This window comes from Muntiacus reevesi, chromosome 3 (genome assembly GCF_963930625.1).
Source record: "Muntiacus reevesi chromosome 3, mMunRee1.1, whole genome shotgun sequence".
Taxonomy (NCBI): domain Eukaryota; kingdom Metazoa; phylum Chordata; class Mammalia; order Artiodactyla; family Cervidae; genus Muntiacus; species Muntiacus reevesi.
The window spans coordinates 73,523,856-73,538,119 of NC_089251.1; the positions used below are offsets into that span (position 1 = coordinate 73,523,856).

The 14,264-nt window shown below is 50.5% G+C and overlaps 1 protein-coding gene across 1 annotated transcript in view; it reads right to left on the reverse strand.

The window, feature by feature from the left end:
• Nucleotides 1-14,264, reverse strand: part of TTC7A (tetratricopeptide repeat domain 7A) — a 119,032-nt gene that overhangs the window by 72,130 nt on the left and 32,638 nt on the right. The window contains exons 6-8 of the mRNA XM_065929323.1: nucleotides 2,517-2,595; nucleotides 1,544-1,701; nucleotides 870-933 (exon numbers count right to left, since the gene is read on the reverse strand). Coding sequence (XP_065785395.1) covers nucleotides 870-933; nucleotides 1,544-1,701; nucleotides 2,517-2,595 — 301 coding nt within the window. The remainder of the gene's footprint in view (nucleotides 1-869; nucleotides 934-1,543; nucleotides 1,702-2,516; nucleotides 2,596-14,264) is intronic.

A 14,264-nucleotide genomic window follows, 5' to 3' on the forward strand; every position in this document is an offset into this window, starting at 1 on the left:
AGTCAAGTGCTCGAGCCTGGTGGGCTGGGAAGACCCAGAGGAATCAGGTGGAGACGGAGGTGGGAGGGGGGATGGATGGGGAATACGTGTAACTCTATGGCTGATTCATATCAATGTATGACAAAACCCACTGAAAAATAAAAAAAATAATAAAAAAGAAAAAAAAAAAGAGTGGCGTGGGACTTCCCTGGCAGTCCAGTGGTTAAGCCTTTGCCTTCCAATGCAGGGAAGGGAGTGAGGGTTTGATCCCTAGTCGGGGAGCCAAGATCCCACATACCTCGTGACCAAAAAACCAAGACATAAAACAGAAGCAATATTACAACAAATTCAATAAAGATTAAAAAAAGACTGGCACGAGTGCATGAATACTTACTTGTACAAGCATATCACCCCTGTGAGTTACTGTCACTTTAGAGGTGAGGAGCTGAGGCTTGTAGAGCTTAGGTGATCTGCCCAGGGCCCTCAGCAACTGAGTGGCAGGGCTGGAACCTGAATCTAGGCCTCCTGCCATGAAAATTACATGTTCCTTCCACTTCCCTCCATCACCACAGACCCAGCTCAGACCTGTTCATGCAACATTCTGTTGACAAGCTGATGATATTGTTTAATTCCAGAAGCAGGAGGTAGGAACTTGTTAGCTCAGTCCCTGGTCACTGGAGGGCAGGACCCAGGCCCCCGAAGGCAGCCTTGGACACCACGCCTAAATCTCATAAGCAAGCCACACCCCCCTGGGGGGCAAGCAAAGCCTGCTGCAGTGACATCCACTATGGGGGCTGATCTCAGCCAGGACCTGGTGGTCTAAGCCCGAGCCCCGCAGCTTTCCCCCACGGGGCGGAGGCTGGAGGCCCGGATAGGGCCCTGTCACTCACCATGGACTCACTGATGAGCAGCAGCAGCAGGGCTTCCTCAATGTTATCCTTCGGGCAGTAGAGGCTGGAGGACAAAGAAGGCAGTCAGGCTGCAGTGCGGCCCTCACCAAGCAGCCCAGCTGGCCCGCCCCGCTGGCCCTTCTGCCCCGGAGTCGGCACCAGCCCTCGTAAGGTGACCTTCCCCTGCATAATTCACAGGCACCGGATTCCACCTGTAGTTCTTCATCGTGCCCCAGAGTCACGGATCTGAAAGGCTGTGGAGGGCGAGGGTGGGAAACACTGCAATGCGCTTGGGGTGGGGGTGGGGAATGCCCCTTCCAGCCCCCAGCACTGCCTGGGGCAAGTGAGTGGCTGGAGCAAGCTGCAGAGATGAGCAGAAAGGAAGCTCACAGACCCCACCTTCAATTATTGGCACAAACAAGACAGACGGTGCATGGAGGCAGGGACTCCCCAAATAATTGTTTGGCCTTTGTAGGCCTTACAGGACCCCCTACCCCTACCACAAGACCTGCCTTCTCTAGTCATCTCAGCTCCTGCCTGTTCTAAGGAGCCTGCCTGGCAGGGAGCTGGGCGGAAAGTGTAGGAGAGCGTGGAGCAGAGGGGCCACCTTGGGCACCCAACCCCAGGGACGGTGGCCTGAGTTTGGAGTGGTCCCCTGAGCAGACAGGGCTTACTTGTCTCCTTCGTAGAGGTGAGGTTTCCGCAGGGCCTGCGTGATGAAGGAATTCTCCTCCTTGCTCATGAACTCGGGCAGAGGCTGAGACAGGGGGCTCCAGTAGCACTCCTCACTCAGGGAGTGCAGCAAGACCCCAGCCAGGTGCTTGGCGGCCATCTGGCAGAGAGGGCGGGACTCAGAGGCAGGCACATGCTGGCTCTGCCCTGCTGGGCCTTCCACTCGTGGCCCGGCCACATCTGCCTGTTGGCCACATGCTGCCCCTTCGGGAGGCCCACCACCCCACCCCCGAGGAGCCCCCTCCCTTCTCTGGGCCTCTAGCATTGAGCTGCCCCCACCCCTTCCGTTGGCCTTTGATGGGTCCCACTTCATCTTTTGTCCTCTTTCTTCTCTAGACAAGGGGTACATTTCCTCCTCCTTCTGGCCCCATGGAGCCTGGCATGGCTCTGAGTGTTCACAGGCCCTTGCAGAGCATAAGGCCCCCTGATACAAGCAGCTTTCTCCACCAGACACCTTCCTGATATTTGACAGAGAAGTCTAGAGTGAGAAGCAGCTGTGACTCTGATTCGGGGTGAATAAAAGCCTAAGCGGGCAGGCCTGAAGTGGGGCAGGAAAGCAAGCCAAAGTTCTTTATTAAGATCAGAAACCAAAGCCTGAGAATTAGCACACCATCGTGCTAGGAAGGGATGTCTGGAGGTTTCAGCACTGATCTAATGTGAGGGGCTATGCACAGTGCTGTGATGAGAAGGACGCTGAGGGTGTGTCCCAGGCTTGGAGGCAAAGAATGCTGCAGTTGACTAGCAATGTCTGCTGTGAGCATGACAGGGAGAGGATAAACATGCACACATGCATGCAACAAATGGTCATCCCTGATTCAGGGGTTGCCTGCTAGGACTTCTGCAGCCTCCTGCTGAAATCAACCCCTGAATAAACCAGCCAGAACCAGCACCCAGCCCTGGGGCCTCCTCCATTACCACTTTGAAGTTCTGAGTTGCTTTGGTCTCCACAGTGCGTAGCACCTCCCGGAGCTCTCTCATGCCTTTCACGATGTTCCTAGTGGGAAGACAGAAGAAGCAGGGTCGTTACCAGCCTAGTTCCCACAAAGACATCCTCATCAAACCTGAGGATGCTAGGAGGAGCCTGCCCGTTTGAATGCTATCTGACAACATCCAGTAATTGGTAAGAAAGGTCAGAATTGTAACACCAGGATCCTAGGGGCCCAGGACTTCACTGATAAAAGAATAGAAAGGCTTCCTCTTTCCTACAGCCCTCCAGAAACCCAGGCCTCCAGTTCACCATCAGAAAGGGACCAAGATTGGGTCTTTCAGATAGCCAGAGGGAATTTGTTATATGACACAGGGAGCTCAATCAGCTGCTCTGTGACAATCTAGAGCGGTGGGATGGGGTGGGAGGTGGGAGGGAAGTTCAAGAGCGAGGGGACATAGGTATACCCATGGCTGATTCATGTCGATGTATGTCAGAAACCAACGCAACAATTGGTTTACACACAATTGTGAAGAAATTACCCCCAATTTAAAAAAAAAGGATCAGGTTGTTTCAAAGATATTCTGGCCCAAGTGCTCTGGGCTGGTGTCAAACTTTCAGACTTGAGGTCAGCCTCAAATTCTCCATCTTCACCCACCACATCTGGTCTACACTGGAATCCATCCTCACCTCTCAGTCCTTACATCACCTGGGGCCTAGATGACAGCGACAGCTGGTCTCACCCACTCCAGTCAGCCCTCTGTGCCTCAAGCTTTTTAAAGTGTGATCCACAGTAAGAAATACGTTTGACACTGCAACTCTATATATATGCACACATTGCTTACATAAAACTGAAGTACGTTTCTTGAGCTATTATCTATCTCTACTACGTGCAAGGCAATCCACTCTGATATTTTCTATTTTACATCTCCTGAAACTTCCCCTTTTTAAAACAGCTTGCAGCAGCCCACTAAACAGATTTTGCAACCCACTGATGGGTGTGACCCGAGTTTGAACTGCTGCCACTGTCCCTTGAGGACTCCACCTGACATGCAAAGACATCATGCTCCCCTCCATGTTCACTTTTCGTTGGTTCCCCCCAGGCTTACAGAATCCAGTTGAGGCGCTCAGCACAGCATCCCGGGGCTGTCAAGCCTGCTCCTTGCCTCTCTCCCATGTCATCTCTCACCACTTGAGTCCTTTCTGAACAACTGTCCACAGTTCTCTGTGTCAAGTCTTGGCACAGGCTTCCCTCACTGCCTTTAAGAGCCCTTCCCCTACACATCTTTAAAAAAAAACCTGTGTTTTTACACATCACTTTCCATATCACCTCCTCCTTGCAGCCTTCCCAGGCCCTCCTGACTGTGTAGCTCTTGCCTCGTGGTAAGTCCTCTTTCGAAGCAAGCAGGACACTGCAGTCACTTCCCATGTTCAGGCTGACCCCCTTCGCACTGTACACCCCGAGGGCAGGGTTCCTGTCTTGTTCCTGAAGCTCAGCCTGGGCATACAGATGTGCTCAGCAAAGGCCCTCACTTGTTCTTGGGGTTCTCTAGATCACAAGGAAAATCAGTAGCTGCCAGGCCAGCAAATTTAGAAATGAAAGATCACAGAGGGTAAAAAGCCAAAGGTGACCACTGGGGAAGTCACATGAGTCCCTCCTGCAGCTTTTATGCATGAAACAGATTCCTGGGGACTTTGAGCTTGGAGCCATAAAAGGACAGAAGCTCAATTCCTTGCCTTCTGGGAACCTCCGGTTTCCGACAAGCAAGCAAGCAACATTATAAATTCAGATCCCTGTTTGGAAGATTGAGAATGGAGACTAAGACCTGGGGGATAGAATAAGAATCACAGCGATCTTCCCTAGTCTGTCTAGAGCTTCTGAAGAACCAGAAAGGGCAAGAAGCAGAGGGTACCACAGGGTCCTTAGAGACTTCACGTCTGGGGGCTGCTACTGAAGGTGGAGTTCACCTCTCTGGGCTGTGCACAGTCCCCTCCTCTATAAAATCACACCTTCAGTTTCAAACAGCATCTCCCAGACTACTATCATCTACGTGCCACATCTACACTTCGGGCTACTAGCTGTACACCATTAGTGTTATTGTTTTGTGCAATACTTTTCTTTATATCTTCTTTCTTTTTACTTCAGCAGACATCCCACCTTCATCAAACATACCTGAAATCATAGACTTGGTGTACAAGTTGTTTCGCTTCAGGTTTCGCATTTCTTTTTTGCTAATAAATATTACATATAGAAGTACTTATTTTTTTTTTCAGAAGTACTTTAAAAACTTAGTCTGTGTATCACTTACAACCATCGGTGTACCATTAGAGGTACTAAGGTGGGATCAGCAGCATTAGCATCAAGGGAACTTGTTAGAAATGCAAATTCTGAGGCCCCTTACTCCAGATCTGCTAGATCAGAAACTCTACTGTAGAGCCAGCAATCCATGTTTTATCAAACTTCCAAGAGGATTCCAATGACATTCAAGTTTGAGAACCACTGGTTTAGACGATTCCCCAATGTCTTTCAGTTCTCCCATGCTAAGCGATCAGGTTCCAGGAGGAACACCCTGACATGGAAACCCTGGCTTTGCAGCCAGATCCTAAATCTGCAATCTTAGGAAAGCAAGGTAGCCAATCTGAGTTCTGGTCTCCCTGTCTGCAGGAGGGTTCCTCATTTGCTCACAGTGCTGTCAGGAAGGTGAATGCATGTGAAGCCCAGAGGACACTAGGCATGTGGCACAGACTCACTGAATATTAGCTATTTTCCCTATTTTCCTTTCTCCTTCTAATCTGGGTCCTAAACATCACATTACTTATGTTTTAATTTGCCACATTATTTTGCATGGAAGTTCGAAAGCTAATGAATAAAGGCAGGGGAAGGAAGTACCCAAGGGGATCCTCCAGTTTTGTGTCCATCTTTCTCCCTCCATCAGCCCCGTCCCCACAGGGGACAGAAGGACAGGACTCCCTGGTAGGCAAACCACACCCAGGGACAGGCTGGGAGCCCCCACAAGCCCGAAAGCAAGAGTCTGCAGCAGAAGCCCTTCAAGCCCACCGAGGACTCTGCCTTAGAAAAGGACCCCGAGATGGACAGCAGGGGCAGCTGAGAGGAAAACCATATAGCAGCCACTATTAGAAGAGTGAGAAGAGATTGCATGAATTCTCAGAAGAGAGGAAATGGCTGGCTCTGGGAACTCAGTCTGCGGGAGAGCTCTGCTGGAGCAGCGGGGCCAAATGGCCACAGGCTGGGGAGGGCTGGACCCTGGGGCTGCCCCAGGCCCCTGCGGCCCAGAGGAAGGCGGGAGCTCCCCGGACCTGCGGGTGATTTTCCACTCTGTAGGCTACCTGCCAGCCTCCTCCCTGGCAGCCTGGCCAAGGCTGCTACCAGGAGACCAGAGCCAAGAAGGACTATGATCCCTTCTTCCCACTGCAAGGCGAGGACTGTCCCCGCTCTGCCTTTAGGTTCTACATCACCAACACTCAGAAAGCACGCCCAGGTCAGCAGTACTGGCATTGCCTGGGGATCTGGGAGAACGCAGACTCCCAGGGATCCTGCTTCTCCCAATACACACACAGTCTAGGAATGAGCACTGTATTTTAACAAGATCTTGTGCTCCCAAAGTTGTGTATTTTTACTGTTTTCAAATCTGTAAGGGAACTAGACACCTAAATAAGCTTCCAAGAATTTTTTAGCAAAGCAATCACCCTTAGGCATCTTTTGGGTAAGTTCCAATTTTCAGTGAATGCAGATAAAGAGAAAAACCAACACAGGTACTGGTGGCCAGAGCTAGACAGGGAGAGACCCAGGCTCCCGGGCAATGCTGACCTGTTCTGAAATGTCGGGAATGCCCTTCTGCCTTAGCGCACCCCTCTGGGAAATGGGAAGTAAGCTGGGGTCTCTCCCAACAGCCTGAATAATCCTGTCACAGGTCTAAACTGCTGGTGCCAGGTAGAGTTGGGGCTTTTCTGAGCCCCATGAGAGGCCAGTTTGAAAGATCTCTTTGTTTCAATCTCTCACATTGACCTTTCTGAGCAAAGCTGACACTTTTAACAATATCCAAACAGGAGCCTCCAACAAACCCTGGCCCAGAATCAGGCTGCATGCAGACGAGTCAGGAGGCCATGGATTCCAACTCAAGCAAACCCTGGCTGGTCAGGAGCAGAGATAAAGAGGAGATGTGCGTGCAGGCATGGGTCAGTGGAAACAACTTGTCTTAGAGCAGCCTGAAGGTGGGCCATGCAAGGAGGTGGCAAGCTCCCCAGGATCCCTGGTCAGCAGCAAGCAGTAGGGAGGATTTTGCAAAGCACTTTATCTCATCCAGTCTTTGCAACTTCTAATGAGGTTGGTGAGGGAAGCTTCATATTCCTGGGTACCAGCTCAATGCTTCGAACACAGGAGGCACTCAATAAATCATTGTGGAATAAGTCCATCCTCATTCTCCAAGGGGAAAATTAAAGCCCTGAAGATGCCTGCCTTTTCAGGCCATCACTTACCCTATGGAAAAGGTGGGCTCCCTGCAGGCACCAAGAGATCCAGATTTTACTCCCTTCTAGCTAACCAGACCCTTCAGAAAGACAATGGTGTTCTGACTTGGCACAGTTACACTTCCCTTTCCTGGCTATCTGAACTCCAGGACTCCCTCGACTAGGTCTTTTCAAAGGGCTCACTGTACACCAAGTACCTGGATATTGTCCGACTCAATGGACATGAGTTTTAGCAAGCTCCGGGAGTTGGTGATGGACAGGGAAGCCTGGAGTGCTGCAGTTCATGGGGTCGCAAAGAGTCGGACATGACTGAGCGACTGAACTAAACTGGATATTGAACACCAAGTATCCTGTTCTCAACGGGCATCCAACTAATATAGGGGGAATGAATTAAGAGACTGAATGATGAATGAATAGCTCATTTATGGGTTTGCATGTAAGGAGTTCATGGTCTATAAATTTAGCCATTCCCCTGATTTATTCAAGAGCTTAGCAAAATACTTTGCATACAGTAGGGTGCTGAACAAATTTTCTTGAGGGGGAGAATGAGAAACAGGAAATGAGAAAATACATGGAATTACCACCGAATGGAACCTAAACAGGCTCTGGTACGCACGGCCCCGGCCAGAAGTCTCCGTTTCAGGGCTGGCACTGCTAATCGCATATGAGAGGTTTCTGGTTAAAGACCCAGAAATGCACAGCCAGATCCCAACAGCTGGAGGACTGAACCAGAAGACAGGGTCAGGTGAAGTTCAAATGGTTATCAAGCTATTCTTTCCTGCCACAGAACCACATCATCAGTTTCAAAACGAAAGCTCTCCTTTTCACTCCAAACCCCAGAAAAAGACTGTGACACTTCCGTGTAGGACCCTGAGGACATCCAGGCAATGGGACCTTTCTAGCGAGGTGGGGGGTGGGCAGCGGGTAAGGACGATAAGTAAAGACTGTGCATTGGGAGAGGCTGGAAGGATGTGCCTTCTCTGATGGGCCTCCAAGTTCTCCCTTTGCCTAAAGAGGTCTCTTCCGTGACCACCAGGAGGCTTTCCTGGGTTTCGCTGTTGGGGGACTCTGCTCCCTGGATGCCCTCTTGAGCCATCTGTCTCCTGCCCTCCCCCAGCACTGCAGATACTGGATGGCTGATGAGAATACTAAATTACTGCTGATTGGATACACCCCTCACTGGGTTCTACTCAACAGCAGGCTGGGTTTTCTAAGGTACCTACACACACACACACACACACACACACACACACACACACACACACACACACACACACACACACACAGTAAAAGGGAGAGTGTTTTCATAAGGCTTCACAGCCTGCCAAGCAGGCTGGGTTTTCTAAGGTACCTACACACACACACACACACACACACACACACACAGTAAAAGGGAGAGTGTTTTCATAAGGCTTCACAGCCTGCCAAGCCCTGTGACTCCCTTAGAAAACACACATTCCCTTTTCTATTGTTTGGTTTTGGTACAAAGAACATATATTGCTTTAGTGATTGAAAAAAAAAACAAAACGAACTTTTTTTTTCCCCGAACTTTTTTTAAAGAGCATGCACAAAACATTCAGCCCACCTGGTTCAACACACATAACCCAAGCTGGCTCCCAGACCTGAGCCAAGAATGGGCTCTGTACATCTAGGGAGAAGGAAGGGAAAAAAAACACTGCAAGGAAAAATGGCCCCTTGCCCACTGTGGGGGAAGGAGCCAAGTCAGCTCACATTCTTTTCTTGGGAGATGCTCACAGACCCAGTTCTAGTGAGGACAGGGTCATCAACAGTTTCCCTGGCATTGCACCACCCTCAGCTACCGCCTGCTGCTTCACTCCTGGAACTGCTTCATGCAAAGCAGAACCAAGTCTCCCCCACAGCCAAGACCTTGGGCTCACCAACCCCCAATTGAAAGATGCCTCCTCCTGGCAGTTGGCATCTGCAGAACTGCCTGGGGCGAAGCTCCAACCAGAGTCCATGGCTGCCCTCTGGTGGCAGCAAGGGGGAAGTGGAACCCAGGTACCCCAGGTCCCTGCCCCTTGGGAGGGGCCTTCTAACTCTGGACTTTCAGGCCAGCACTTTCAGTCCCAGGTCAATTAGGAACTCTGCCATCAGTCACAGAGCAAGGGGCAGGAGTTAGCTGGGGAAATTAACTGCCGAATCAATAGGGCAAGGCCCTTGGAAAAAATGAATGTCCCTCAGACAGTGAATGAGTAAGCGGGTAGCACGAGGGAGGCCCAGGCCTCAGTGAAGCTCCGGATTAAAGGGGAAGCACTGTCTGGAGGCCAAGCAAAGATCACTCACACTGCACAGTGGAGAGCACCACACCCTTCAAGTCATGGCAGATCCTCAACTGGAGGGATCAATCCTCAATCCTCAGCAAGTTGGGCCCTGGGAGCCAGCACTACTTGCGGTCATTTGGCCCCTGGGGCTAAGCACCCCATTTTCAGCAGGGTCTCCTCCGACCCTCTGAAGCCTGGGTCCACACCATGCCCACAAGGGAATGAGCTCCGGTTCTCAGATTCCAGCCCAGAGTCTGGGAAGCAGATACCACCGCCTCCTCCTGTTCTTCAGGCCCTAACGAACAGTGCCTGAGCCCCAGGGTCTCCATTCCACCCAGCCGGTCAGAACAAAGTGTCTCCCTAGACTCCACCCTGTCCTCGGCGGCACCCAGCTCCCTGCCTTCTGTTCCTCCAGCACAGAGCACTGCCCACCATCCACACATGGCTCCTACAGCTCCCCCTCAGACGTGAGCCCAGTGAGGAGGGTCCTCGTCCAGCCCGGGGGCTTGGGGGCGACACTCAGGGGGCTCTCAGAAGCAAGCTGGGAGATGAGTTGCTGTCTCTTCTCAGGGCTTTTCCGTCTTAGCCCCCTTTCCCCTACTGGGCTGTGACCTCTTTCAACACAGCAAAGGTTTTCCTCCTAACCCTTCCCAAACACCCCAAGAGCCCAGGCAATGGAAGTGAATTTAACCACCAGGAAAAGGCTCTGGAGCCCGTTAAAAGACTCTCCAGACCTGCCCCGGAGACAGTGACGGGGTGTCAGGTATCCACATTCCAGTCTCCCCCTGACCTCCTGCCTCCCGCACCCTGAGCCAAGACAGCGGTTCTCAAGTGCGGTGTCAGGCTGTGGGGTGGGACAGACACAGCTCAGCACCAGGTTTGGTGGCAATACCACCTGTTGGCCTTGTGATTTCGGGCAAATTCCTTAACCTCTCCTTCAGGAAAATGGGGATATTACTAGTTCCAACTTTAAAAGATTACATGTAAAGGCATCAGCATTCTGCCTGACATGCAGCAAGTATTCAACAAATATTGGCGACTATCAAGAAGAAAGGTGTAAAGATACTATTCAAAGCCCACCCAGGCACCCAGGACTATTTTATCTCTGCCACATTCCAGGGTCACCCTGGGCTGGGTGAGCTCACAGGAAACAGAGAGGGAAGGACTGAGTTGCTTCCACACATCCTGAGAACTGCTCCTCACACTCAGGCTTTCAAATGTTCGGGCTGTTCGCTGGGAAAAAAAAAAGATGATTCAATCTCTATTTGTCTATATGTGGGAGGCAGGGTGGAGCAGGGGCTGGGGGAGTCAGCATCTTGGCTTTAAGGACCGAAATCTGTGCTTCAGGAGGTAGAGGACAAAGACAGGGGAACACAGTGACAGCCACAGAAAACGAACTGAAATGACTTGGGCTTTCCTGGAGGGGTGATGGTTACTGCCTCTGCCCACAACGGTCGCGCGCGCACACACACACACACACACAGCCTGAGTGTGCGGAACAAAGCCAGGGCAGGAAGCAGGCCCACTCTGGGGAGGAGCAGGCCTGGTTCCGGAAGAGGAGGCACTCTCTGAGAATGTGACTCAGGGTCCCAGAGAAGGAAGCGGAGCCCTGACTCAGCAACGGCAAGGATCAGCAGGACCCTGTCCTTCTCCCACACCCCCCAGAGGTGCCAAGGCTGCCCTCGGACACCCCTGAAACCTTAAGTGGCATGGGGTCTGGGCATCCGCTGCGGGCAGTGTGGCCTGCTGATTAATGGGGTGAGGCAAGACCGGCACACACAGTCCTAGCTCTGCTCCAGCCAAGTCACTTGTGTTCTCTGAGCCTCAGTTTCCCATCTGTAAAGTGGGGATGGGAATGACAGTACTCACCTCAGAGGAGTGCTGGATGGACAAAATACACAAGCAGGCAATGCACAAATTCAGCACTTAGTACGTGGCATGTATTAGCAAGAGGAATATTTCTTATGAATGAATGAAGGGCACAGAACACTAAAATCAGAACCATCTGGGGACTCACTGGCAGTCCAGTGGTTAGGGCTTGGCGCTTTCACTGCTGCGGCCCAGGTTCTATCCCTGGTCGGGAAATTAAGCTCCCACAAGCCATGCAGCGCCCTCAAAAAGTGTCCCCTCCCCCCAAAATCTATTCCTCTACTCCACAGGGCTCCCCTACAGAAAAAGAGCACCTCTTCTGCTGCGAGAGGCCCTGACTGGAAGGAGTTCTTAAGCAGAGAGTAGGTGTCAGAGAACTCTTTTCCGTAAAGGGTCAGGGAATAAATATTTTGGGATTAGCCATCCAGTCTCAAACCCAACTACCACGCTCTGTGGGTGAGATAATATGCAAATAAAGGGTACAGCAATGTGCCAATAAAACTTTGTTTGCAAAAACAGGGTGACAACAATCTCCAGCTAAAGGGAAGCAGCCAGGTGGCAGCTGCCTGAGCAGTAAAAACAGGAACCAGCCTGCCAGGCCATCATCTCTCTGAAACTGAGGTTCAGTAATCAAATGAGAACAAAAAAGCAGATGGTGGATGGAGCTAGAGCAGACAGGGTACCACCCAATGGCCTCCCGGCCCCACCTCCCTGGCCTGGTTGGTGTGAGGCACCCAGGGGCAGCAGCCAGGCCTTGGAAGAAAACGGCCTCGGCTCTCTGGGCCTCCTGATCCTCACTTCCCAAATGGGGACACCACCACCTCCCTGGCCTAGCACTTGAGAATTTTTTTTTTTTTAAGTGTAAATTTAAAGCTTGAGGCAGCAGCCCATCTTGCTATGGAGTGCTTCTAAAAAATAATACAAATAAATGATAATGACTTTCTAAGCAGCTGTGACGAATAGGGTGCTAGGCTGGGTGTTAACGTATGAGGGAAGAACAAGGAGGGAGCCTGTGTCCCTGGCCGGGACCGTCTCCCTTTTCTTACCATTTGGAGGACAGGACTTGTGGAGCAACCCACGGCCTCTATCAGGAGGGCGGGATAGGGAGAAGGAGGGGGCACACGTCTCCTCCAGGCTGGGGTCCAGCTGGGGCAGGCCCACCTCTCCCCAGGCCCGGGCCCACCTCCGGCCATCTCAGCCACCTCTGCCTCTAGGGAGTGGCCTCGCCATGGCCTGCTCCACATTCTGGGCAAGAACTCTGCTTCCTTCTCTTCCAGGGGTTAAGCGTTGAAGCACAGAGCTTCCAGCACCCCAAATGGGATGTGGCACTGATGGAACTAGGATGCCTGCTGGATGGAAAAGCTGCCTGGGCCAGAAACCATGCCTCCATCCAGCTGTTCCCCCTGAGTTCCACCCCAAACAAGGGCTCCATGTCAAACCAAGCTGAACACTTTGCATGCCTTTGCCTCCTCCTGAAATTTACCAGTTGCATTCAAGCTCCTTGGAGTTCCTAAAGGGTCTGGGAAGTCTTTAACTCACTGTTTCCCAAGTGTATTTGGCCTTGGAGCATCCCAAGTTCCCCATCTAGAATCCTCAGCCCCATCCTATCTTCTGCCCCACCCAGAATCCTCCTGTCTCTGGGAATCTCCCTTCCCTCGAAGCCCGGCTCAAAGATGACTGTCCCAGCCACGCAGCCCACTAAGTCCTAAGCCCACCTGCAGGTGTGGGCCTGGCCATCTTCGCCTGACCCCACAGGGAGCAACTTCACAGGGAAAAGAGATGAGCAAAGGCACCAAAGAGGCTTGCAACCAAGCCCTGAGTGGAAAATGCAGGCTGCAAAGCAGCTTACTGTAAATTATGATACTGTTCTGTTGTTGTTTAAAAAAAAAAAGGAAAAAATACACCTGTATATCTATACATAGGAAATGTGAAAAGACATATATCAAATGTTAATAGTGATTATCCAGAGTATGGGAGCTGGAAAATTTTCTTCTGTACAGAGTCAGACTGTAAATATCTTAGGCTTGGAGTCATATAACTCTGTAGTTGCTCTAACGCAGCCATAGATCTAGAAGATATCTAAACCAATGGGCGAGCTATGTTCTAAAACAAACTACCAAAGCAGGTGACTGGTCAAAAGGTCATAATTTGCCAGTTTCTGATCTGAAGATTAAATATGTGATTTTTAATTTGTCTATTTTATGTTTTTAAGTATTTTTCAAATTTTCCACCATAAACATATTACTTATATAAACTAGGAAGAAGGGAGTGATTAATAAATTGTTCATTTTGGGGGAGGGACGGATAAAAATTAGGTATTTGGGATTAAAATAGTCATACTACTATATAAAAAATAGATAACCAATAGGGACCTACTGTATAGCACAGGAAACGATAATCAATATTTTGTATTAATCTGTAAAGGAAAAGAATATAGACAAATACATGTACATATATGTATAACTGAAGCACTTGGCTATATACTTGAAACTAACACAATTCTGTAAATCAGCTGTATTTCAATAAAATTTTTCTCAAAAACGCTTGCACTGCGCTGTGAGAACTTACAAAGCAGCCTCTCCCACACATCTTGGCGGCACAGGAATGGAAACCCCTACGAGGTCCAAGCTGGCCATCTCTGTAGCTCAAGCAGGACTTTCCTATAACTCAAACAGTAAAAAATCTGCCTGCAAGGCAGGAGACCAGGGTTTGATCCCTGGGTTGGGAAGTTCCTCTGGAGAAGGGAATGGCAATCCACTCCTGTATTCTTGCCTGGAGAATTCCATGGACAGAGAAGCCTGGTGGGCTATAGTCCATGGGGTTGCAAAGTCGGATACGACTAAGCGACTAACACACACGTGAGGTCTAAGCTGGCCATCTGTAGTGACATGACCAATGCTCATACCTTTTAACGCAGAATGCTCCTCTTTTAGAATTTACCCTATAGGTTCCCACTGAAATAATGCACCGGTACGGTTCTGTTCTGGACTCTCGCATATGCTGAAAAGAGCCCAAGTCTGGAAGTGACCTATTTGTTCCTCAGTCAGGAACTGAGTAAACCAACTGAGGACATCTGAAGTAGGACATCTGAACTACAGG